This window comes from Delphinapterus leucas, chromosome 13 (genome assembly GCF_059928025.1).
Source record: "Delphinapterus leucas isolate spDelLeu-1000000601 "Yukka" chromosome 13, BTC_Dleu_Yukka2, whole genome shotgun sequence".
In the NCBI taxonomy this organism is placed as follows: domain Eukaryota; kingdom Metazoa; phylum Chordata; class Mammalia; order Artiodactyla; family Monodontidae; genus Delphinapterus; species Delphinapterus leucas.
This window is the reverse complement of record NC_143141.1, coordinates 74,635,681-74,662,452: the sequence shown is the minus strand read 5'-3', so window position 1 is coordinate 74,662,452 and position 26,772 is coordinate 74,635,681. Positions and strand designations below refer to the sequence as shown.

The following is a 26,772-nucleotide window of genomic DNA, read 5'->3' as shown; positions in this document are numbered from 1 at the left end:
TTAAGACTCCGAGCTTCCAATGCAGGGGGCACTGGTTCGATCCCTGGTTGGGGAACTAAGATCCCACATGACACACGGCACAGCCAGTAAACAAATAAATAAATAAATACTACTATATCCCTGGGTGCAAATGGTAACTGGTAAAAAAGTAAGGCTACCATATCAAAATACTAGTTTTAGGTAAGAGCTCCAAGTATTGGCATCAAATAAGGTACTCTAACCAATGAAGGGGCAGTGATTTGGAGAGAAGGAAACTCAGGTGACCTGAGACTCCTTTCTCCACCTCACACAGCATCTTACCTCAGGAAAACCTGCCAGCCGGCAGTCAGGATTTATAGGGGTTACTGAGATTCTCTTATAGCCTGAAAGTCCAGTTTACTCAGTGGAAGTGGGCAATGAATGCACAACTGCATATTACAGATTGTTACTCATACTTTTTTTTTTTTGGTACACGGGCCTCTCACTGCTGTGCCTTTTCCTGTTGCGGAGCACAGGCTCGGGACGCGCAGGCTCAGCAGCCATGGCTCACGGGCCCAGCCGCTCCGCGGCACGTGGGATCTTCCTGGACCTGGGCACGAACCCATGTCCCCTGCATCGGCAGGCAGACTCTCAACCACTGCGCCACCAGGGAAGCCCTGTTATTTATACTTTTAAATGTTGATAGCACGATTGTTCCCTCTGGCAATTCAATTCTGAACACAAGAAATGGAAGTCAAAGGAAAGAGGGATATAATATTCAAAGCTTCGTTTGAACAACTCTTTCTAGCACTGTGTATACAAAGGCAGTGTTGTCTCAATTATAAGGCTTTTTAGTCCTACTTCCAAAAATGCATATTAACTAGAGAATCAAGTCTCAAAACAAACAAACAACAACAACAAAACCTGAGCACTAGGTGAGAAAAATAATACAACAAGATCACTAAAGAATAACAGAAAACTAAAATCTGGAATGAGAAATCCAAAGGACATACCTCCTCTAAGAAATTTAAATTTTTGTTATCAAAATATTTCTAAGGAATAATGAAAGTGTTAATCACATAAGAATGTAATTTATAAATAATATACTACATACAAAGTCACAACAAAATGTTCATATGGATAACACTAGATCTAGACAAATGAGATCCTCTCTACTTGGGATAGCAGATATAAAATGATTTTATGAAAATGAGCTGGATATGAAACTATGAAAACATTTAGTGCTATAAAGGTATTGTCCCTCAAAAGAACCAACACTGTAATAATTTAACAGCATAAATCTCTATCCAAAAATCCTGTTTAAAAATTTAGCTGTTTGGGCCTCCCTGGTGGCACAGTGGTTGAGAGTCCGCCTGCCAATGCAGGGGACATGGGTTCGTGCCCCGGTCCGGGCGGATCCCACGTGCCGCAGAGCGGCTGGGCCCGTGAGCCATGGCCGCTGGGCATGCGCGCGTTCCGGGCCTGCGCTCCGCAGCGGGAGAAGCCACAGCAGTGGGAGGCCCACGTACCGCCAAAAAAAAAAAAAAAAAAAAAAAAAAAAATTTAGCTGTTTTAGTCTACTCAAGAGATTCCAGGACTTTAGGAAAATAATCTTGAATCTAAGGACTTGTGAACTAAAGCCATGACTGAGTGAAAGCCTGAGAAGTTTAAAAAAAAAAAAAGATATGAGTAGGAGGGAGAGAAAATAAAAAGAGTACGGTAGCGTTCTCTCATTCTTACAAAATGAAAAAAGAGGACTCTGCTTTTTAGTGCCGCTCAGCTATCACTCTTTCTCTTTTGTGCAATGAGGAGAGACAGGCAAGAAGAGCCTTGAAAGAAGGGAGCTTCCAGAGAAAAGCTAGGACCTTTTCTTTAATGAATTCAAACAACCTAAACAAGGAGATAAACTGATAGCAATAGCAGAAAAACCTAAGTAGTTACTGAGAGATAAGTACCATTTCAATTTCAAGTGAAACAAAGATTTAAGTCAAACTACTTGGGAAGGATACTGAGAGTAATTCAGCGGTAAAGGAAAAAACTGAATATGGGTGAAACCCAGTACCAAATTCTATCTTGGCTATTTTCCTCTAAACTATTCCAATATTTTATAGTTTTAGTGGCTGATATTGAATATATACAATTTTTTGGAGTTATGCTTTTTATAAACTAAAGGAAAACAAGGAAGTCATGGCTAAGTCAGGTGGGTTTAAGCAGAAAACAACCATCTGGAATCTTGGGGGAAAAGCCTGGAGTTTGAACCACAAAGTTTTCTGACCTGATATTACTACCTCTTGGTATCCTATCTAAGTAATAAGTCCTCCCTCCCTTTTTTTTTTTTTTTTTTGAGAAATAAATATTACTCTTTTGGAAGCTAAAACCACAAATTCAAATGATGGAGTGCCAGCAAATGTCAACTGTAATTTTCAATGATAATAACTAAGGACATTACAAATACTGTCAGTTCATATACTTCCTATAGCACAGGGAACTGAATGATAAAAGTTCTCCTTACCATTCTCAACGTGGGCAAGCCTATGCATGAGAGGTAGCCAGACAAGGCACTGGGGAGGAGGGTCGGCCATCATGGTGTCTAAAAACGTATTTAGCATTATCTTTTTCTGTGAAGAGAAAAAAAAAACAAATACACTTCATATTTTTCAAATATCTCTGAACTCTAAGATTAAGTTAACTTAGGATTCTCCCAACCAAGTTGTAATGAATTACATGGGAAACTTTATAGCAAAATAAATAATATTTTGCATTACTACAGACACTGCTACACACTATCCTATATACTACTGCTATATTCAAATGCATTTCCACTTACATTATTTTATTTGAGTCTTAAAACAACTGTATAAGACAAATAGGCTAGGATGGAATTACTACGTTGTACACCTGAAACTAATATTGTAAGTTAACTATATTTCAATAAAACATACGAAATGAAAAAAAGATAAATAGGCTAGGTATTACTATCTTCATTTTACAGATGAGATAATAAAGGAATGACACATTTAAATGATTTGTAAAGGTCCTACCAAAATCAGGACTACAACTCAGGTGTCTTTCAAATGACTATTTCTGAAGAATTCTGAAGGAAAGTCTCATATCCAGGACAGAGACTGCACGTCAGCACTGAATGGAGAGAGGGAAAGGTTCTCACATATATGTAAGAGGGCTAAATGAGGGTGATAACAGTAGGAAGTTACCATCCAAAGGCCCTTATACATAGCTATGCATTGACGGTGTAGTTTGAGAAATGCCTACTCGAATAGGCTAAATAGTTTTCCAAAGTGTTTTCCATCTCAGGCATCAAAGTTACTAATGTTTCCGAGATTTCAGAGGAATCTGGGAGGAATGCGTGAGCAACGTTAAAAATAAAAACAGAAAGTCACCCAGCATTTGAATGGAGGTTCAGACATGGAAAATGCCTCTTATAATGGATATGCAAATAACTGCAATAAACGAAAATGAAATTACAAGTGTCTACTTAAAATTGAGAAAGAAGATGCTAGGAAGTCTTTAGCTAGTCAGAGGTGGTTAATATACCTTTGTAATTATATCACTTATCATAAATGTAATGTTTAAATTAATGTTTCTGTATCATCTTATATTTGTTAAAAATTACACTTTTACAAATCCACTTATAATCCTAATGCTACTTTCCCTAAAACTTTTGATTCACCTATCATGGAGTTTTGTGTGGTTTCTTAAATCTTCAAGATGAAAAGGAATTATACTTGATATCTCAGAACTCCCTCATAAGTACACTCAGGATCAGTTTCCAAAAGTTGTCCTAAGTCATACTATAATTTAAGTCCTCCAAAAGCATGAGGAATGAAACCAGAAGAACTGTGTCCCAGTGCTCTGTCTTCCATTAACTACGTGATTGGGGGGAAATCACCTAACATTCTGGTTTCAGTTTTCTTATCTCTCAAGGGCTAGAGCAGTGGTTCTCGAAGTATGGTCAGAGGTCCCCCTGCAAGGTTCCTAAAACATTTCCAAGGAGTCCATGAGGTCAAAACTATTTTCATAATAATACTAAGACATCATTTGCTTTTTTCAATCTGATTCTCTCACGACTGTACAGTGGAATGTTCCAGAGGCAACATGGCATATCCACAATTATCTGCAAAAGCTTTTAAAATATTCCTCCCTTTTCCAACTACACAGCTGTCTGAGACCAGATTTTCTTTCCATACTTTAACCAAAACAACATATCACAACAGACTGAATGGATAAGCAGATATGAAAACCCAGCTGTCTTCAACTGAGCCAAATATTAAAGAAATTTGCAAAAAATATAAAACAATGGCATTCTTCTCATTAAATTTTTTTGCTTTGGAATATCTACTTTTCATAAAATATATTATTTATGTTAATGTGTAATTGGTTTATCATTGTTCTTTTTAAATGATTTAATATTTTATAATTTATCAGTTTTGATTTCTAATATGGAAATACTGACAGATATAACTCATATAAACAAAAGCTCTCTGGGGTGCTCAAATATTTTCAGGGGTGTAAAAAGGTCCTGATACCAGAAAGTTTGAGAACTTATGGGACAGAATTCCCAGCTCTAAAATTCCGTGACTCAGTAAATAACTATGTGAAAGACAGGCTCTTTCACTCTTTTCTTCTACCTTTTGTTTTGTTTTATTTTGGTTTTGCTCCTGAGTTGAACATATTCTTTGCATTTCTCTTTATTTTTTACAACAGAATATTTATAACAAAAACTATAATAAAACTGCAAGTAATGAACATTCTTGCTTCTCATTTTTCTGTATTTCCCTCCAAATGCATGTTTCTATATAATTATGTACATAGGGTATATAAAAATATATAATCTGTCTTTCCACTTAATATTTTTTCTTTTTTTAATATATTTATTTATTTTGTTAGTTAGTTCTGGCTGAGTTGGGTCTTTGTTGCTGCGCAGGGGCTCCCTCTAGTTGTGGCGAGTGGGGGCCACTCTTTGTTGCCATGCACGGGGTTCTCATAGCGGTGGCTTCTCCTGTTGCAGAGCACAGGCTCTAGGCGTGTGGGCTTCAGAAGTCGAGGCACATGAGCTCTGAAGCACAGGCTCAGTAGTTGTGGCGCCCAGGCTTAGCTGCTTCGCGGCATGTGGGATCTTCCCAAACCAGGGCTTGAACCCGTGTCCCCTGCATTGGCAGGCAGATTCCCAACCACTGTGCCACCAGGGAATCCCCCACTTAATGTTTTATTAAATACTTTATTGTTTTGCTACAAGGTCTTCTTTTCTAATCATTTTAACAGCTGCCTCATCCACTGAGCAAAAACACCATGATTTATTTATGCTTTCCTCAATAAAACACTGAGCCTGTTTTTATCTTTGTATGCACTCTCATATTTTTCTTAGAAACCAGTGTTTCTGTTTCCTGTCTACTTCCCCACACTTTGTTATTCTAATCATCAATACTGACAATTATTAGTCTAGATGCCATTTGACTTCCCTCCCTCCACTCTTGGCTACAACTTTCCTGTTTTAAAAGAGGGGAGAAATCATCTCTTAAAAGTGAGAAATCCAGTATCACTAAAATAACGTGAGAAAACAAGTAAAATAATTTAGCATTAGGTCATCATAGCTGCAATTTCCAATCTCATCTTTTCCATTAAAAACTCCTATTTTCTGGGACTTCCCTGGTGGTGCAGTGGTTAAGAATCCACCTGCCAATGGAGGGGACATGAGTTCAATCCCTGGTGCGGGAAGATCCCACATGCCGCGGAGCAACTAAGCCCGTGTGTCACAACTACTGACCCCACGTGTCGCAACTACTGAAGCTCACACGTTCTAGGGCCCACGTGCCACAAATATTGAGCCTGTGTGCTGCAACTACTGAAGCCTGGGCGCCTAGAGCCCGTGCTCTGCAACAAGAGAAGCCACCGCAATGAGAAGCCCGCACACCACAACAAAGAGTAGCCCCCACTCGCCACAACTAGAGAAAGCCCGTGCACAGCAACAAAGACCCAGTGCAGCCAAAAACAACAACAACAAAAACAACAAAACAAAACTCCTATTTTCTTATGGGCAACAGGGAAATATTTCTTATCCATTGCCCTACCACTTACTTGGTAATCAGTTAAACAATGTATGACATTTAGCTAAAAGACTTAAAAACAGCATTTTTTAAATCTTTCAGATTAAAATGTTTTTATACAAAGTTTTTGTGTAAAGTTATAGAAATACTTTGTCTGACAAGAGCAAACACACATCAACTGGTTACAGGACCAGTGCTATGGGTCAGCCTTTCAGTTATTATAAGATACTGAATCATATCACAGATTTATTCTGGACTTTGAAAATTAGAGTACTTTGTAATGACACAACAATATAGTGTTGCTGTGCTTTTTATCGAGATACTTGTATTTATTATAGCTTTTTTTAAAAAAGAATGGAAAAAGTCTTCAAAAATTCTGAAATTCGGTATTTTCCTCATTGCAAAGATTGTCTCATTTGAGAAAATTATGGAATAATATCAGTGAAAACAACAAGGCTGCAATCACATCCATGAGCTTTAAGCTTGCAGTAAGAATTCAAGCCCAGATACTTTCTCATGCCATAATAGATTTAAAACCACTACTCAATCAAACTACCTAGTAAGCACTGATGATTTTCCAGACACTGTTAGTAATGGGGATTTAAATTTGAAGGAGACCAAGGTGCATCCCTCAGGGCATTAGTGAGCTAGATGTAACAGGCCAGGGCCTGTAGAAGAGGAAACAATTAATCCTACATCAAAAGATTCAGAGCAACAAAGACAAGGAGATATTTAGCTGTGACTTGAAATATGAGGCCTTTGTTGGAGGAGAGAAAGAACGTCGGGGTTACTGGCATTTCAGTGAGAGCTAACAGCATAAACAAAGAAGAGAAGTATACCACTTTCACCTACTCAAAACAAGAGAAATGCAAATCAAAACTATGCTGAGATAACACTTCTCATCTCTCAGATTGGCAGAAATTCCTAAATGTAAGAACATGTGCTGTTGGCAAGGCTGTGGAGAAAAAGATGGACTTACACGCTGCTGGTGGGAGTGTAAATGGTACAACCCCTGTGGCACTGGGGCAATATCTAAAAAGAATCCATGGCATCCTGAGGGATGGGGTCTGTGGGGGTAGGAGGGATCAGGAATGAAGGTGAAAGAGAGGCAGGGGTCGGATCGATAAGCAACACCTTGTCTGGCTAACTACATTATCCAGGAGGCAGTGAGGAGTTAGTAAGGTTTTTTCAAAGCAAACTAGGGACATCAACAGGGCGGTTTTTTAAAATGATGACTTAAACTCAAATTTGCTTATGATTAAAAGGAATAATGGGGAGGACCTTCAAGATGGCAGAGGAGTAAGACGTGGAGATCACCTTCCTCCCCACATGTACATCAAAAATACATCTACAGGGCTTCCCTGGTGGCACAGTGGTTGAGAGTGCGCCTGCCGATGCAGGGGACACGGGTTCGTGCCCCGGTCTGGGAAGATCCCACATGCTGCGGAGTGGCTGGGCCCGTGAGCCATGGCCACTGAGCCTGCGTGTCCGGAGGCTGTGCTCCGCAACGGGAGAGGCCACAACAGTGAGAGGCCTGCGTACCACAAAAAAAAAAAACAAAACAAAAAACATCTACACGTGGAACAACTCCTACAGAACACCTACTGAACACTGGCAGAAGACCTCAGACTTCCCAAAAGGCAAGAAACTCCCCATGCACCTGGCCGTGTGGCTGATAGGGTCTTGGTGCTCCGGCTGGCTGTCAGGCCTGAGCCTCTGAGGTGAGAAGGCCGAGTTCAGGACATTGGACCACCACAGGCCTCCTGGCTGCACGTAATATCTATCAGCGAGAGCTCTCCCACGTATCTCCGTCTCAACACTAAGACCCAGCTCCACACAATGAACAGCAAGCTACAGTGCTGGATACCCTATGCCAAACAACTAGCAAGACAGGAACACAATCACACCCATTAGGAGAGAGGCTGCCTAAAATCGTAATAGGTGCACAGGCACCCCAAAACACACCACTGGACACAGTCCTGCCCACCAGAAAGACAAGATCCAGGTTCATCTACCAGAACACAGGCACCAGTCCCCTCCACCAGGAAGCCTACACAACCCACTGCACCAACCTTACCCACTGGGGGCAGACACCAAAAATAACAGGAACTACGAACCTGCAGCCTGTGAAAAGGAGACCCCAAACACGGTAAACTAAGCAAAATGAGAAGACAGAAAAATATGCAGCAGACGAAGGAGCAAAGTAAAAGTCCACCAGATGAAACAAATGAAGAGGAAATAGGCAGTCTACCTGAAAAAGAATTCAGAGTAATGATAGTAAAGATGACCCAAAATCTTGGAAACAGAGAAAATACAAGAAACGTTTAACAAGTACCTAGAAGAACTAAAGAGTGAGCAAACAAACAATGATGAACAACACAATAAATGAAGCTAAAAATTCTCTAGAAGCAATCAATAGCAGAATAACTGAAGCAGAAGAACGGACAAGTGACCTGGAAGATAAAATAGTGGAAATAACTACCGTAGAGCAGGATAAAGAAAAAAGAATGAAAAGAATTGAGGACAGTCTCAGAGACCTCTGGGACAACATTAAATGAACCAACATTCGAATTACATGGGTCCCAGAAGAAGAAGAGAAAAAGAAAGGGACTGAGAAAATATTTGAAGAGATTGTAGTTGAAAACTTCCCTAATATGGGAAAAGAAATAGTCAGTCAAGTCCAGGAAGCACAGAGAGTCCCATACAGGATAAATCCAAGGAGAAACACGCCAAGACACATATTAATCAAACTATCAAGAATTAAATACACAGAAAAAAAATTAAAAGCAGCAAGCGAGAGCAACAAATAACACACAAGGGAACCCCCATAAGGTTAACAGCTGATCTTTCACCAGAAACTCTCCAAGCCAGAAGGCAGTGGCAGGATATATTTAAAGTGATGAAAAGGAAAAACCTACAACCAAGATTACTCTACCCAGCAAGGATCTCAATCAGATTCGATGGAGAAATTAAAACCTTTACAGACCAGCAAAAGCTAAGAAAATTCAGCACCACCAGACAAGCTTTACAACAAATGCTAAAGGAACTTCTCTGAGCAGGAAACCAAGAGAAGGAAAAGACCTACAAACAGAAACCTAAAACAATTAAGAAAATGGTAACAGGAACATACATATCGATAATTACCTTAAATGTAAGTGGATTAAATGCTCCAACCAAAAGACACACACTGGCTGAATGGATACAAAAACAAGACCCATACATATGCTCCTACAAGAGACCCACTTCAGACCTATGGACACATACAGACTGAAAGTGAAGGATGGAAAAAGATATTCCATGCAAATGGAAATCAAAAGAAAGCTGGAGTAGCAATTCTCATATCAGACAAAATAGACTTTAAAATAAAGACTATTACAAGAGACAAAGCAGGACACTACATAATGATCAAGGGATCAATCCAAGAAGAAGACATAAGAATTGTAAATATTTATGCACCCAACATAGGAGCACCTCAATACATAAGGCAAATGGAAACAGCCATAAAAGGGGAAATCGATAGTAACACAATCATAGTAGGGGACTTTACCACCCCACTTTCACCAATGGACAGATCATCCAAAATGAAAATAAATAAGGAAACACAAGCTTGAAATTATACATTAAACAAGATGGACTTAATTGATACTTATAGGACATTCCATCCAAACAAAATACACTTTCTTCACAAGTGCTCATGGAACATTCTCCAGGATAGATCACATCTTGGGTCACAAATCAAGCCTTGGTAAATTTAAGAAAATTGAAATTGTATCAAGTATCTTTTCCAACCACGATGCTATGAGACTAGATATCAATTACAGGAAAAAACCTGTAAAAGATACAAACACATGAAGGCTAAACAATACACTACTAAATAACCAAGAGATCCCCGAAGAAATCAAAGAGGAAATCAGAAAATACCTAGAAACAAATGACAATGAAAACATGACAACCCAAAACCTATGGGATGCAGCAAAAGCAGTTCTAAGAGGGAAGTTTATAGCAATACAATCCTACCTCAAGAAACGAGAAAAATCTCAAATAAACAACCTAACCTTACATCTAAAGCAATTAGAGAAAGAAGAACAAAAACTCCCAAAGTTAGCCAGAGGAAAGAAATCATAAAGATCAGAGCAGAAATAAATGAAGGAAACAATAGCAAAGATCAATAAAACTAAAAGCTGGCTCTTTGAGAAGATAAACAAAATGGATAAACCATTAGCCAGACTCATCAAGAAAAAAGAGAGAAGACTCAAATCAACAGAATTAGAAATGAAAAAGGAGAAGTAATAACTGACACTGCAGAAATACAAAGGATCATGAGAGATTACTACAAGCAACTCTATGCCAATAAAATGGACAACCTGGAAGAAATGGACATATTCTTAGAAAAGCACAATCTTCCAAGACTGAACCAGGAAGAAACAGAAAATATAAACAGACCAATCACAAGCACTGAAATTGAAACTGTGATTAAAAATCTTCCAACAATCCGGGGTTCCCTAGTGGCGCACTGGTTGAGAGTCCGCCTGCTGATGTAGGGGACACGGGTTCGTGCCCCGGTTCAGGAGGATCCCACATGCCGCGGAGCAGCTGGGCCCATGAGCCATGGCCGCTGAGCCTGCGCATCCGGAGCCTGTGCTCCGCAACGAGAGAGGCCACAGCAGTGAGGGGCCCGCGTGCCGCAAAAAAAAAAAAAAAAAAAAGATTATTAAAAAAAAACCTCATTAGGGAGAGTAATATATGTCTAGCAGCAATAAGATAAATACCTTAAACATTTTTCTTGAAATTTTTAGTAATTTAAAATATTTCAACTGTTATCATTTTTTCAGAAAAGACTTCCCTCCCCTCTTCCAAGAAAAGAGTTCTCAGGTGAATTTTTAACCCCCCTCTCTTCTACATCCTCTCCTCTGACTTAAAAGTTATTTTCCCTCCCCTACTCAAGACCTATATTCCTAGAGTGAAGCAATCTGGCGAAATCTGACAAAAGGTGGAGGGGTGGATGAGAGCTCTTCTAATCCTAGATTCTATAAACCCATCCTTACCTGCTGTGGAAAACAGGTGCGGACTGAGTGCTCTGTGTAACCAAAAGATGGCCCTTCAAAGACAGCTGTTGGGAGCTTCAGAACTTCCTTCAGAAACTGGTCAAACTTGCTAAATATCATTAAGCCATTGGAATCTGACATCTGGGAGAAAACATCTATGAGAACAAAACCAAATAAAGTCAAACTATAAGGAAATATCAACTCTTTATAAACAGCTCTATGTCATTTGTATACCAGTCCAAAAGCATCATTAAAAAGTACCATAAAGTTGTTATGACTTTTAGTTAACACGAATTCTCATTCTCATTAACACTGTGTGGTTACTTTGCTGATGAGGCCCCTCTTTCCCACCCACTTAATATTCTACCTAAACATCACATAACCACTCATGTACGTCTACCTACCTACTCTTTTCGAGCATACATAACTGGATAATGTATAACTTTTTATTTTATCTATTTACACCTCACTTTATTCCAAGAAGAATTTGTAGCAGCATATCTTTATCTCTTACATTTGTGTACGTATTTATATAAGACATATACATCTTTGAGTGTATGAATATATTTGCATATTGGTGATAGGGTATGAAAGAAATTGTATTGTATTTGCATATTATTATACTAATGATGTAATATATTCCTGTGTAGTATGTTTAGTTAGAATATTCCATTTAGTAAGTTCCAGAGTAGAATAAAAAGAACTCATATAATCTCTTGTATCACAAGATACTCTGATACTATAAGATCCTATTTTTATATAAAGTCTGACCCAAGCAGCTAGAAAGACAGTTCCAGTAATACTACTATTTCTTTATCTCCTCGTAGAGAGTTTCCTATCTCCAGTTAGTTATTTCTCTCTTCTCACCCATAATTGGGGAGAAAAAGAAAAATAACCAGGAGCTCAAAACAACTTGACAACTTTAACCTAAGCTTTCTTTTCAAACTATTCAGCTTTCTTACAAACAAATCAGTGAGTTAAATATGCAGAGAAAAATAATTTCCTGAGGCCTTTCCAAACATGGCACTTTTCAAAATCATATTCTGGGCTTCCCTGGTGGCACAGTGGTTGAGAGTCCGCCTGCCGATGCGGGGGACACGGGTTCGTGCCCCGGTCCGGGAAGATCCCACATGCCGCGGAGCGGCTGGGCCCGTGAGCCATGGCCGCTGAGCCTGCGCATCCAGAGCCTGTGCTCCGCAACGGGAGAGGCCACAGCAGTGAGAGGCCCGCATACCACAAAAAAGAAAAAGAAACAAAAATCATATTCTATATATTCATAATGAACAGATATATTAGAAATACATATGTATCCCAAAGCACCAGGTATAGGAAAAAACCACCATTAAAATACATTAATCAAAGAAAGATAAAATTTAGATCATCAGGTCCACGGGGTAACTTTTAAGGCATTAGAAAACAGGAAATTATCAAGGAATGAAAATCTCCAGTACATTCCTCTCATGAGAGCTGCTAGCTTGTAGCTGAGGGAAAAGTATTAAATACCCATGAGGTGGGGAAAATCCAACAAGAGGCTAAAAGAAGTATGGTCCTAGTAGAAAGTAAAATCAATTAATTAACAAATACATACTAAGTTCTTACTAAGTAGTCCAAGTGCCAAGTACTCTGCTAGGTGTTTTGAAAAACAACAAAGAAGTATGATACATGGTCCTTATCCCCCCCAAGAAACTTTCAACATAGCTGGAAAAAATAAGATACACATGAAGCAAAGAAGAATAAAGCACTAAGCTGACTCTAAATAGAACAGAAAGAAGGGAGGCATAAGATATTTGTTAAACCTCACCATTTGCCTGGCACCACAACAGGTAACTATGGCTGAGTCTGCTGTAGACACCCAGTATTCTTATCTCCTTCCTTAGTAACAGAACACTAATTTTATTTTGTGCAGCAATGTACCCAACTAAGAGATTAAACTTTGAAGCCTTCTTCTAACAAGTTGCAGTCATATGACTAGGTGTCTGGACAATGAGACTATAAGCAGAAGGGTTGTGAGAGACTTCCTAGAAGGCTAGTTTTAGGCAGCTTTTTAAAGAAAGCTGACTGCACTGGAAATAGACCCTTTCTTCCTTCCTCCTTTTGCTATCTGGAATGCAGCTATGATGGCTGGAGCTTCCAGCAGCCACCTTGGACTATGTGGTAACCTCAACTTTTATGTAGAAATCATACACTAGAATGATAGAAAAGGAAGATATAGAAAGCCTGGGTCCCAGATGAACATGAAACTATCATACCAGCCCTGGACTACATACTCCTGGACTTCTTTTATATACGAGAAAAATAAACTTCAACTTTTGTTTAAAATACTGTTACCTTGGTTTTTGTTTTCATGTAGCAATCCCCAATATTAAGTACTACTATAGTTTACTAAACATTACCTCATTTTACTGTCACAAAAAGGTGTGTATGTACACATGTGTATGCACATAAAATTGTTAAATTTTATAGATAAGGAAAGTAGCTTAGAAAGGTTAACTTTCTTAAGGTCAAAAGTTACTAAGTGGCTAAATCAAGATTTAAACCCACACTTATCCGACTGCAAAGACATTCCATTACATCACACTTCTTCAAAATATAGTGCAGAATAGACACAAAAACACATAGGGGGCTTCCCTGGTGGCACAGTGGTTGAGAGTCCACCTGCCGATGCAGGGGACACGGGTTCGTGACCCAGTCCAGGAAGATCCTACATGCCGCGGAGCGGCTGGGCCCGTGAGCCATGGCCACTGAACCTGCACGTCTGGAGCCTGTGCTCCGCAACGGGAGAGGCCACAACAGTGAGAGGCCCACGTACCGCAAAAACAACAACAGCAACAAAAACAAACAAACAAACAAGAAATCTAGAAGCTTGGCCTTGAAAAATAGAATTTGGAATGATGAGGTCAAAACAGCTGGGGGGTGGGGGTCTGGGGACACAACTAGAGAAGAACAGGAAAAATAAAACGAATGAATAAATATAACAAAACAGAAACAGACTCACAGATACAGAGAACAAACTTGTGGTTACCAGTGGGGAGGGGCAAGATGGGGGTAGGGAATGAAGAGGTACAAACTACTATGTATAAAATAAATAAGCTGCAAGGATATACTGTACAACACAGGGAATATAGCCAATATTTTACAGTAACTTTAAATGGAGTATAATCTCTAAAAATATTGAATCACTATGTTGCACACTTGAAACTAATATAATATTGTAAATCAACCATACTTCAATCTAGAAAGAAAAAAGGAGAGTAGGATAAAAGTCTCTGTGGCAGGAATTTATAGAGTGTGTCTGTTAGTGGTGGCAGGCAAGAAACAGTGCATCAAAGAGAACATTCTATGATAATTTATATTGTGAAGTAAAGGTAAACAGAGATTGAATAAGAAAAGTATGTTATCGGGCTTCCCTGGTGGTGCAGTGGTTGAGAGTCTGCCTGCCGATGCAGGGCAGGGGACACGGGTTCGTGCCCCGGTCCGGGAAGATCTCACATGCTGCGGAGCGGCTGGGCCCGTGAGCAACGGCCGCTGAGCCTGCGCGTCCGGAGCCTGTGCTCCGCAACGGGAGAGGCCACAACAGTAAGAGGCCCGCGTACCACAAAAAAAAAAAAAAGAAAAGTATGTTATGAATGAAAACTTTGAAAGAGGAAACAATTTGGATTCGGTTTAAAAATGCTGAAGTAGGGAAGAAATATTTAGAAAGTTAGGTTTCAAGAAAATTAGACTGTTAATGATTGGCAGAATGAATAAAAGAGGAAGAATAAGATTGGCGACATCAACTAGAAAACCCTGTAAATAATGCACAAGTAAGAAAGTGAGAGTCAGAATTACAGGAGTGACAGTATGGAGGGGAGGGCTTGGTCAACTCCAAGACATTTCAATGCAGGAAACTGAAGATGATGGCAAACTGGATTAGAGAATAAAGAATTTCTAAAATTAGGATTATTTTAAGCTTCTAGCTCAGAAAAATGCTGACAACCCTGACTGAAATAACCAAATTGAAGATAAAGACACTTAGCTTCGAACATAACTGTATTTGAACTAATCAGCAAATCTCCAAGTAGAACCATCCTGCAGGCAGCTAGAAGCAGAGTACTGGGCCGCAGCTCGAGACAGCAGATACAGAGTTTTGAAGACACTGCCAATTATGTGAATAACTGATGCCCTTTGAAGGAGGGAAGAGCATCATGACTTAATTTTCAAATAGCTGGCTGCTGTTCTCATAATGAAGAAAATCATCATCCATTAAATCTGAATGAAAACTAAGGGGAAATATGGGATGTGGCAGACACTGCAAGGTGCCTACTACTCAGTATCTATTTTCCCATTTTCACTCCCGAACTGAACTCTGATTAGAATGGCAATGTGTTCCCCTTAAAAATTACTTCCCAGACTCTTGTGCACGTCGTAATTCTGAAGTGAATTTGTGGAAAAGCTTTTGCTTTCCTGATAGAGGCATCTCTTTCTTCTTTCTACTTAAAATGAGAATAAGGCACAGTAAAGAGCAGTCACTTATAATCCTAGGAGGAAAGCCATATGGCAGAGCAGGAAGACAGGAGGAACCCAAGTCTCTGAGGACATCCCTGAGTCATGGTACCAACCTTGAACTTGCCAGCCTCTGAATTTATTGTTGCATGAGAAAAATAAATCCCAATGGTTTTATGCCGCTGTTAGTCAAGTTTTCTGTTGCCACTCAATGTATTCATAATGAAGAAACTAGCAAGTTAATGGTAGAAATATTCAAGACCAGAGACTTCAGCTGCCAAGTATATATTGATAAATACACATATGTATAGCTTCCAATCACAAAAACATACGTGTATACATGCACACCACCAAATCTATACCTAACTCATTCAGAGCAATAAAGGAGTGATTAGATAGTGAAATGACTAACTTCCCCCTCAAAAAAAGTATTACTTTCAGTTATACTTAGTTACTAGGTCATAAAATAGATTCAAAGTAGTAAAAAAAATTTTAATCAATGAAAAAAGAAACTATAACTTAATAGGCCCACATTACACTAGTAAGAGAACAAGCAGAAACATGTTTGTTGGTTGGTTGGTTTTAAAAGAAAAACTGGTAGACCTCAAAACTATTAAGTAATTACTTAGAAGTCATGACTTCTAGAGTTACTTGTTTAAAACAGTTTTTTTGTTTATTTTTAGATTAGGCTTCTCATATCTGTAACAAAAACACTGAAAATAATTGCTTATTTTTTATTGTAAATGAAATATAAAATGAATCTAAGTGTGATTTACTATATACATATAAAAATACCTTACCAAAGAAATAAATAAGAGACAATTTAATAAAAACATCCCCCAAATTAAACTAGTCCTTTAATTAAAGCCCTAAACCCTTCTGGCATTAAGGGAATAAACTGCTTCCCAGATCACTGGTTAATTTCCCCAATAATTCTCTTTCTATTTATACATCTCTGAAAGAAAGTATGCTAATTTCCCATTAGTTGTTTCCAGATAAAAATACAGGCTTTCTCCCTTGTGAAAAACCCACAATCAAGCCCTTACACGCACACGTGTACAAACTTTTTAAAATATTCTGTCCTTTGTGTAGTGGCAAAATTATGTTACTATTCTACCATCTTCACATATGTTTCAAATTTTTTTCTGGTGATAATGACCCTGGCTTTACTCAGTGCATCTATCCAATCCACTCGCCTCTCATCCCCACATGACCAACCATATACTTTTGAAAGATGATAGGGCTGTTTACAATAAAGACTCAAGTCTATAGAAAAGAAAGCCATTTTCTTCTATGTTAGTTTTCCTGGCAAACGTCTCTCATCTTCTCCTGTCATCTTTCTACCAACTGAGCAACCTAACCCACAAAAAATGTATACACATCTGAATGTTTATAAGTATCTGTATGTAACTAAATCCAAGTGCATATTTTATTCCCAAACTCATGAATATTCCTACATCATTCATTAAGTCAGAGTGAGGCTGAAGGATGGGATTCAGCCATGCCTTGGGCTTCTAGCGTTGATTGAGTCAGAACTACCTTAGACAAGTCTCCAGGCCTTCCTTGGTTTTTGTTTATCTTTTTCTTTTTCATAAAATGCAGATGTACAACTCATTTCTCACTTGCTTCTAGCTCTAAAACATTTTGGTTATATGAGAAATGTGAAATATGGGCAAGTATTCAGATTAAAGAGTCACTTCAGGCTAATGAAGTGAAGAGATGATTAACAGAAACCAGTCAGGATAAATACGCAGTGACAGGTGGTTAGAAGACTGTAAGAGAGGATGCTAAATTTTGAACAGGTGAAACTGCTTAATTATAACTTCAAAGGTTGGCTCCCTACAGTCTGTTAATGAAACATCAAGGAAGCAAACAACTGAAATGTCAGAACTGCCAGTTCTGAGAAAAAACACCTCAGGTCATCTTTTCTCTGGCTGCACAAAGTGTGGTCTATCAAAAACACGCAGAAGCGCTTCCCTGGTGGCACAGTGGTTGAGAGTCCGCCTGCCGATGCAGGGGACACGGGTTCATGCCCCGGTCCAGGAGGATCCCACATGCCGCGGAGTGGCTGGGCCCGTGAACCATGGCCGCTCAGCCTGCGCTTTCGGTGCCTGTGCTCCGCAACGGGAGAGGCCACAAGAGTGAGAGGCCCGCGTACCGCAAAAAAAAAAAAAAAAAAAAAAAAAAAAAAAAAAAAAACACGCAGAAACAATAAGTAATATAAATTATTATTATAAAACCATTTTTATGCTATAACCCAGAGAAAACACCTAACAGTGTTATCATTTTGGTATATTTCTTTCTTTTCCTATGTGCATAATAAATTTTTATTTAAAACTATATTACATTTATGCATTTTGATCTGAAGCATATTTTTAAAGGCAGTATATTCAATCATGTCAGTATCCCAAAGTGTAACTGAGCTCTCACTTTTGGACACTAAAGCTGTTTTAAGTCTTCATATATTATAAAAAGTGTTGCAACAAATATAGGTAAAACCTAGGGTACACCACTGATTAATTCCTCATGATAAACTCAAGAAGCAGGCTGAGTCACTGGATACAAATATTCTTATAGCCTTTCTGACACTCCGTTAGACTGCCCTTCAAAATGGTGGCACCAGTTTTCTAAAGGATTTAAAAATAAATTGCATGAATCATCTGCTCCTATCTTTCAGTGCAAGACAGACAGGGTTTGCGTAAGAGATAAGTTTCTTAGAAAACAGCAGAATTAGACAAAGTAAATAAATCACATAGTCAAATTAGCTGATAATTAGTATGGTTTAATAAATAATGGGTTTTACAGTCTGTAAATTTTGTTTCTCTGAGTTATTTTTTGGGTTTCTGACATTACTGAGTTTTCATCATGCTGATAATCAAAGTCTGTACTCTGATTATAAATCATTGGTATTTAGAATCCTGACTTAAGTTGCCTTTGAATCTAGGATACAGTCCCTAATGGCCACAACAGTTAACCATTTATCTATAAATGAATGATACCTGGGGACAGACACTCTCTTAAGAGAGACCTGAAAAGTCTAATTAAGAAATGTTTCTGGACTTCCTTGGCAGTCCAGTGGTTGGGACTTTGCCTTCCAATGCAGGGGGTGCAGGTTCGATCCCTGGTTGCGGAGCGAAGATTCCACACTGCCTCATGGCCAAAAAACCAAGACGTAAAACGGAGGCAATATTGTAGCAAAATCAATAAAGACTTTTAAAAAAACGCTCCACATCAAAAAAATCTTAAAAAAGAAAATGTTTCAAACTAAAAACACAAGTATTGGTTAAGACATTTTAAATGCCATCTTGACACTAAAACAAGCAAACAAAGACAGATCAAGGAAAAAGGGGAAAAAATTAAAGGAAAAAATTCTAAAATAAGAGGTAAAAAGCAAAAAGATAAAAGTAGAAATGCTGAGGCATATTCCATAAATTAGAAAAATCTAACTTAATGGGAACATTAACAGAGGTAACAGAAGTAGAGTCAGTGGGAGGAGGCTGCAGAAACTAAGAACAAAGACAAGGGAACAAGTAGGAAGAAAAAAGTGAATAAATGGTCAAATATCATTTTATGTTACAATACAGTGTTATAGCTACCTTCTTCTACACTATTATTCAGCCACCTCAACTAAGTAGGACATAGCTATGACTAGAAAGCAAGTGAAAAAGGATTCTCACAATAGCCAAAACTACCAAAGTGAGTGCTTCTCTCAATACGAGTAATCACTTCGTCCATACTCTAACAGAATAGAATGTTAAGAAGGCTGGTTATGTTTTCTCTGTCAGTAGCATATGAAAAGTACATCAGAAGCAAAAGGAGACTGCTTGAGACGGGGACACTGATAATACCATCACATTTACCAGAGATAAAGGACATGTACACACACATACACCATCACCACCACCACCAATGACAAAAAGTTCAAAAGCTGAAAAAACACAGCAGTCTGAAAACATGAGAAGGGACAAACAACCCAGAGCCTCACAATTAGCCCTAAATGCATCAGAGAATGACATCCCTAAGAGATGAAAAATATTTAAATTATGATCAGTGAGCTCTGTTTAAAACAGAAGGCACAGACCACACTTAAAGCAGTTTCCACCCTAGATGATTAAAACAAAAAAGTGGAGATAGGCTTCAATACCTGAAAGTGTTACTTAGGTTAAACATCTCACTCTCTAGTCAAGATAATTACAGTACGATAAAAATAATGAAACGGGGGGACTTCCCTGGTGGCACAGTGGTTAAGAATCCACCTGCCAATGCAGGGGACACTGGTTTGATCCCTGGTCTGGGAAGATCCCACATGTCACGGAACAGCTAAGCCCGTGAGCCACAACTACTGAGCCTGCGCTCTAGAGCCCAAGAGCCACAACTACTGAAGCCCGCGTGCCTAGAGCCCATGCTCTGCAACAAGAGAAGCCACCGCAATGAGAAACCCGCGAACCGCAACAAAGAGTAGCCCCCACTCACTGCAACTAGAGAAAGCCCACGCGCAGCAACGAAGACCTGACGCAGCCAAAAAAAAAAATTAATTTTAAAAAATAATGAAACAGAGCAACAGATGGTAAAGAAACCTTAATTTTGAACGTGAAGAAGATAAAGAAACCAGATTTTAAATCTATCTGAATCATGTAAACATGCTATTAAGTGATCTAGTGTGGCTTGTATTTCCGTACACAATGTGTAACGATATGGTGTTGAGAGCACACTGACGTGTCACATTTGCCTAGGTATGTGTACTTTTGTGCCACTTGAATATTGGTCACTTGTGCTCCTCTAAGAAATTCAAAAGCCACATAAATAAACAAAAAACCCACCTGCTATCACCTGGATCCCTTCAATACTTCACACAGAACTAGGATTTGCACCTTTTCACTAATAGTTACAACAGAGAGCTGCAGTAATTTTAGTTCTCAATCAACAATTTATATTTGGCAAAATTTTAGCACTTACTATGGGCCAGGTACCAGCTCTATGTAAATGTAGCAAATTTAATCATAGAAACTTAAAGAGTCCAGAATTATCTAGAATGTGCAGTTATATAATCAATTTTCTATTTTCAACCAGTTTCTCCACTCCTAATAAAAATGGCAATGTATATTTCTTTATCTGTTATCATCATCGTTAAAAAACAGACAAAATCCCAACTTTCTTTTTCTCTGTGAATGAGATATAATTTTATCTGTATTATATTATCATCCTCAGAAAAACACCATGTTAGAATTAAGAAAATGTTAAGAAATTTCAGCCCAAAAGAGTAATATTTTGAGATACCATGTGAAAAAAACTCAGAAGAGTATTTAAATAAAACTATACTTTTTCTTCTGCCAAAACTTTGTTTTACAATGCAGCTGATTTTGAAATGAGATAACCAGATAACACTGACCAAATATACTAAGACCTTTCTTTAGACATCTAAATCTATATCTAGTGAGCCTTCTAGCTTTCTAACTTTTAACGTCATGGTAACACGTAAGAAAAAGCACAGAAAACAAACATGCACCCATGAAGTAATCTTGCCCAAAAGCTTGTACTTGAATCTGTTGAAGGCTCTGTATCTTTCAATTAAAACCAAAAATGTAGGGCACAGCGGAACGTCATGGGGATGCAATCATCAAAATCTAGTCCATGAGAAATGCCACAAGACAGATGACCCAGTTTCTTCAACAAATCAATTCACAGGTTTTCTCAGCACTTCATGAAAACCCACAGCTTCAATCTCACCTCTGTGAAACCTGCTAGAGTTTCTTACTCCATGGATACTCGTATTAGGGCACTCTGAATGTGTGTCTCCCACTACAGGATGAGCATAGTGGAGTACAAAAGAGTAGCTTAGAAAGGGCTCTGAAGCTACAGCCTGAGTTGAAATCCCAGCTTTGCCCCCTCAGTTAACTCATCTATAAAACAGAGAAAATACCACCTGCTGCTCAAAGAAATTTTAAGGATTCAGTGAGAAAATATATGTACAGCACCTAGCACAATGCTTGGCATATCTTAGGCAGTGAAGGACTATCTAATGAGTGAATAAATGAAAATGATAAGCAGAAAAATTAAGTAACTGTGAATTTTATCTCCTTCAACTTCATCTAACCACCTTCTAATAGTATCTAGTGAACAGTAAAATGCCAAAATGGTAAACAGTAAGAAAAAAATTAAGGAAAGATAAGTGAATAAATAGGTTATCAATTTCTAAATAACTACACTTGAATCTAAGGTACTAAAAAACAGTTTAATCATAAGAAATACCACCTGATAAAGCATCAGGTGATTAAGAAAAGAGCTAAACTTGACCAAACCCGGTAAAAGTGATGAAATTTATTTTCTAATTAAAAGTGATCAACAAATCACCTTCAAGCATAATTTTTAACAATATGGAAAACATTTTTAAAGAAATTTTTAAATGTCCACATTACTATTCTGAATCTTTTCAGAGTTTTCTTGTTTTAACCTAAAAAAAATTAAAAAATTAAAAAATTAATTCAACCAACTTTTCCATCTGAACAGTAGGTGGCATAGCTTACATACTCTGAGCCAGTTGCTGTAAAATGAGTGGTATGGTAGTAAAAAAAACAAAAAAGTTCAATAGACCATCATCCAAAATTCTGAAAACATTCATTTAAAAGTGTTTAAAAGTCCTAATTTGAAAATAAAATCTTTCAAATAATATAAAAATACTTACATCTCAATTTGTCCAGCATTTTTCCACCACACATGGTTGCTAACATAGCTTTAACTGAAAATACCGTCAACTTGCCTCGGCCCTCACTGCAAAATAAATTATATTAGAAATAATTGCTATCTGGAACCACAAAAGCAATCAAATGTATCACCAGTAAATTGATTCCTGCCCTTCTGTTACAATATTACCACATTTAGAAACCGTGGATTCTTTTTTTCCTTTACAGAATTAAGGCTTCCCATATGCTATGTGAACAGTGTTAAAACTAACCTGGTTTATTTGGCAATGAGTTTAGAAACACCCTATAAAGCAACTTCTGTTGGCTTTGTAGGCAAAGGCCAAATGAATGAACCTAAAAAACATCCTACCAACTTAGCCCATTAAATCCACAGCTGAGGTGTTTAAGTATTCAAATCTGAGGCACCACCTGGTTTGAATAATAATTCAGAAGTGTGTTCTTCCATCAGGATATTATAACAACAGTTTATTGTTACGTACTAAGGCAACAGGATGCATGTTGCTATAAAGAGTTTATACTACCTTCATCTTTGCTTGTTTTCACTGTAACAACCTTTATGTTACCATGTGTTTATTCTAAGAAGTTCATCTGTCTCATCTGAGACATCTGTGTCAGATCTCCTGCCACCACTGTGAGAAAAGTGAAGGGGAAGGGACAGTATTATGAATTCTTCTTCAGGAACTAGAAAGATGAAATGTAGACCATAAATGAGCTACTCAAAGTGATGCTATACACCACCTGCAGAGCCAGGACAATAACAGCAAGGCCCCAACCCCTGTGGCCACTGCTCCAACCATTCAACTATGTCCTGGTTTCAGAGAAGATGAAAACTTCACTAGCCGGCTTTTAAAGTCACATATGTAAATTAACAATGGGCTTTTGTGTTAATTTTATAAAGCTTGTGCTTACAAAGTTTCACAGTGACTTAGAGTAAAATACCTTTGCAATAATGAGAACTATATCATCTTGGTTTTGAAAAGAAAATGTCATCCTATTTATATTTACTAATGGTCCTAAGAGTGTCTCCTATTTTCCAAACCTTTTTGTATACAGTAAGATCACATCTGAAAAAGGGCAAATGGTCAACAAGCCAGAAACTTCTCAGGGAAAATACTGCCAGGAGACACCAATGTTTGTTACAGTTGATTTTTAACTATTACATCTCATTAAGTTTACTCATAAGATAAAACAGGAATTCCCCCCAAACTAGCTAAAATTAGAATGGGACTTTTAATATACATAGATCATCAGAAATACAGATTCTGTTCCATGTCTTATATAGCACCTGGCAATATATCACCTGGAAATGATAAAAAATAGTCCTATGTCAAATATTCATTGCACGATATGAGCAACGTGAGTGTCTATAAAGAGCAACAACTGTGTTAAAAGTGATGGATTTCCAAGACTGATACAGACCTTTTACAATGGACATTTCTTTTTGGTCGCCAACCATCCAAACGCTGAGTCTACATTTAAGCACACCCTACCTTATATGACAAGTATACATCCCACTACCAAAGTATGAAGAAGGAAAAAAAAAAAACTTTCCCATCTTCCTTTGAAACTAAGACAGGGGAACATAATACAAGCTCCGCCAATAAGATGCACCGCTCTAGACTTCAAATAGAAAACAACTAACTTGTAGAAGTAAGAACTCCAAAGAATCCACGTGGCGAGGATGTCAGCAGTAGGAGCAGTTACATCCAGTGTCCTGAGAGCTGGGACAGAGATTCTCATGGCAGCAACCACAGCCCAGCATCAGTGGCTTTTGGAGCACAAGCAGCAGTATCTATGTCCAGCTTGGTGGCAGAGGGACTTCCTGAGACCAGTTTTGTGGTATGATTTTGAGCTTTGTTCTTGGCAGTGTGGTCATGAAGCCTACTTTCCCAACCTTCTTAGAAAGCTGACTGGTCACCCATATCCTTTTAATGAATTAGCTAGAGATGGTTCCTACTGCTTACAACTAAGAATTCTGATGGATGCAGCTTCTATCCTGAAGTAAAGTGGCCCAGAAAGATGAAGTGACAAAAGAAAGTATTCCTGAAGCTCAAAGCGAGAGTAAGCAAGCCTGATGACCAGCAGAGCAAGGATGAGGAGCAAGTGCTCACCAGCAGAAAAGTCAAGCCTTGCTGCACAGCTAACGACATTTTTTAAGGTAAACTTCCTCGAAACATTTTTTGCAGACACAGATTTCATGACTTAAGAATACCCAGGAAATTCCACAGGGGGAAAGTAAAAACTAATCTTAAAAGAGATTTCCACAGAAATCAGGATATTGATTACCTCTGGGGGAAGAGAGAGGAGTTGTAACACAGAAAGGAGAACACAAGGGGTTTCTGGGGTGCTGACAACATTCTATTTCTTGGCCTCCGGAGTATTTATATGGATATTTGTTTTATAGCAATTCATTAAACTGTACCTTGTTTTAGGTATTCTTCCGTAGGTGTTTTCTATTTCTGAATAAAAACTGTTTTAAAAAATGAATCCCGGGATTTCCCTTGTGGTCCAGTGATAGAGAATCTGCCTTCCAATGCAGGGGACGTGCGTGAGATCCCTGGTCAGGGAACTAAGATCCCACATGCCACGGGGCAACTAAGCCCACGCATCACAACTACTGAGACTGCGCACCTCAACTAGAGAGCCTGCGTGCCGCAAACTACAGAGCCCACGTGCTCTGGACCCTGCGCGCCACAACTAGAGAGAGAAAACTCCCATGCCACGACTAGAGAGAAGTCTGTGCGCCACTACGAAGAGCCCACGCCACAACAAAAGATCCCGCATGCCTCAATGAAGACCTCGCATGCCTCAATGAAGACCCGATGCAGCCACAAAAAGAAATTTAAAAAAAAAAATTTTTTTTTAATGAATCCTGAGGGACTTCCCTGGTGGCGCAGTGGTTAAGAATCCACCTGCCAACGCAGGGGACACGGCTTCCAGCCCTGGTCTGGGAAGATCCCACATGCCGCGGAGCAACTAAGCCCATGCACCACAACTACTGAGGCTGCGCTCTAGAGCCGGCGTGCCACAAATACTGAAGCCCGTGCGCCTAGAGCCCGTGCTCTGCAACAAGTGAAGCCACTGCAACGAGAAGCCCGCGCACCGCAACGAAGAGTAGCCCCCGCTCACAGCAACTAGAGAAAGCCTGTGCACAGCAGCAAAGACCCAACACAGCCAAAAATAAATAAATAAATACTAAAATTTATTTTAAAAAAAAAGAATCCTGGGAAAGTGAGGGTTACCATTACTAGACAAAGGTAATGGTTTAAAGGAGAGAATAATGAAAGGGAAAAATACAGGCTAAAAAACATTTAAGATATATAAACTGCAATGCATAAAATTTTCCATAATGAAAATTTCCATAATAAAATATATAAAAAGAATTAAAACATTAAAAACCCCAAGGCCCTGGCCCCAGCTTTAGATGTCTATTAATAGAAGCCTGGCTATTAGGCTATCATAAAAAAGAATGATAAAAAAACATATAAAAGATAGAGAATTATATCCAAGATAGATTACTTAAAAAAAAAAAAAAAAAGCAAGGCATGGGACAAAATAATTGCTAGAATGCAATCTAGCAATTATGTTAAAAAGGAGAAAGTAAAAAAATATTTTCATATATTTGTATATGCATAAGCTGTCTGAAAGGATACCGACAAAATAACATTAGTTGCATCCAGGGTCAAAAGCAGGCAGCCAAAGGAAAGCAGTGAAAGAGTGGGCACTATTCACTTTATAAATATTAAATGTTTATACTAGAAGACAAGGTTCTTAAGCCAATAACCTAAGCTTCCATCTGAAGACTCAGGAAAAAGAACAGCAAATTAAACCCAAAACAAGCAAAAGGCAAAAAATAATGAGTAAGAACAGAAATCAATGAAATTGAAAACAGGAAATCAATACAGAATATTAATGAAACCAAAAGCTGGTTCTTTGAATAAACCAATAACATCGATAAATCTCTAGCCAGACTGACTAAGAAAAGAAAAGAGAAGACACAAATTACCAATATCAAAAATGAAAGAAGGGATATCACCACAGGTTTTCTAAACATTACAGAAATAATAAGGAAATATTACAAAAACTTTATGTCCATAAATTCAACAACTTAGATGAACTGGAGACACAAACTTCTCCTTGAAAAATAGAAACTATTAAAGCTCACTCAATAAGAAATAGGTAGGGCTTCCCTGGTTGCGCAGTGGTTAAGAATCTGTCTGCAGGGCTTCCCTGGTGGTGCAGTGGTTGAGAGTCCGCCTGCCGATGCAGGGGACACGGGTTTGTGCCCCGGTCCGGGAAGATCCCACATGCCGCGGAGCGGCTAGGTCCGTGAGCCATGGCCACTGAGCCTGCGCATCCGGAGCCTGTGCTCCGCAACGGGAGAGGCCACAGCAGTGAGAGGCCCGCGTACCGAAAAAAAAAAAAAAAGAATCTGCCTGCCAATGCGGGGGACACGGGTTCAAGCCCTGGTCCGGGAAGATCCCACATGCCACAGAGCAGCTAAGCCCGTGCCACAACTACTGA

The 26,772-nt window shown here is 38.7% G+C and overlaps 1 protein-coding gene across 10 annotated transcripts in view; it reads right to left on the bottom strand.

Annotated features, from left to right (window-relative positions):
• Positions 1-26,772, bottom strand: part of DTNB (dystrobrevin beta) — a 244,825-nt gene that overhangs the window by 155,427 nt on the left and 62,626 nt on the right. For all 10 annotated transcript variants that reach the window (XR_016395508.1, XM_022574276.3, XM_022574279.3 and 7 more), the window contains exons 5-7: positions 22,230-22,315; positions 11,066-11,220; positions 2,471-2,576 (exon numbers count right to left, since the gene is read on the bottom strand). Coding sequence is in view for 9 of the 10 variants with exons in the window: in XM_022574276.3 (XP_022429984.1) it covers positions 2,471-2,576; positions 11,066-11,220; positions 22,230-22,315 (347 nt within the window). In the remaining variant the exon portion in view is untranslated. The remainder of the gene's footprint in view (positions 1-2,470; positions 2,577-11,065; positions 11,221-22,229; positions 22,316-26,772) is intronic.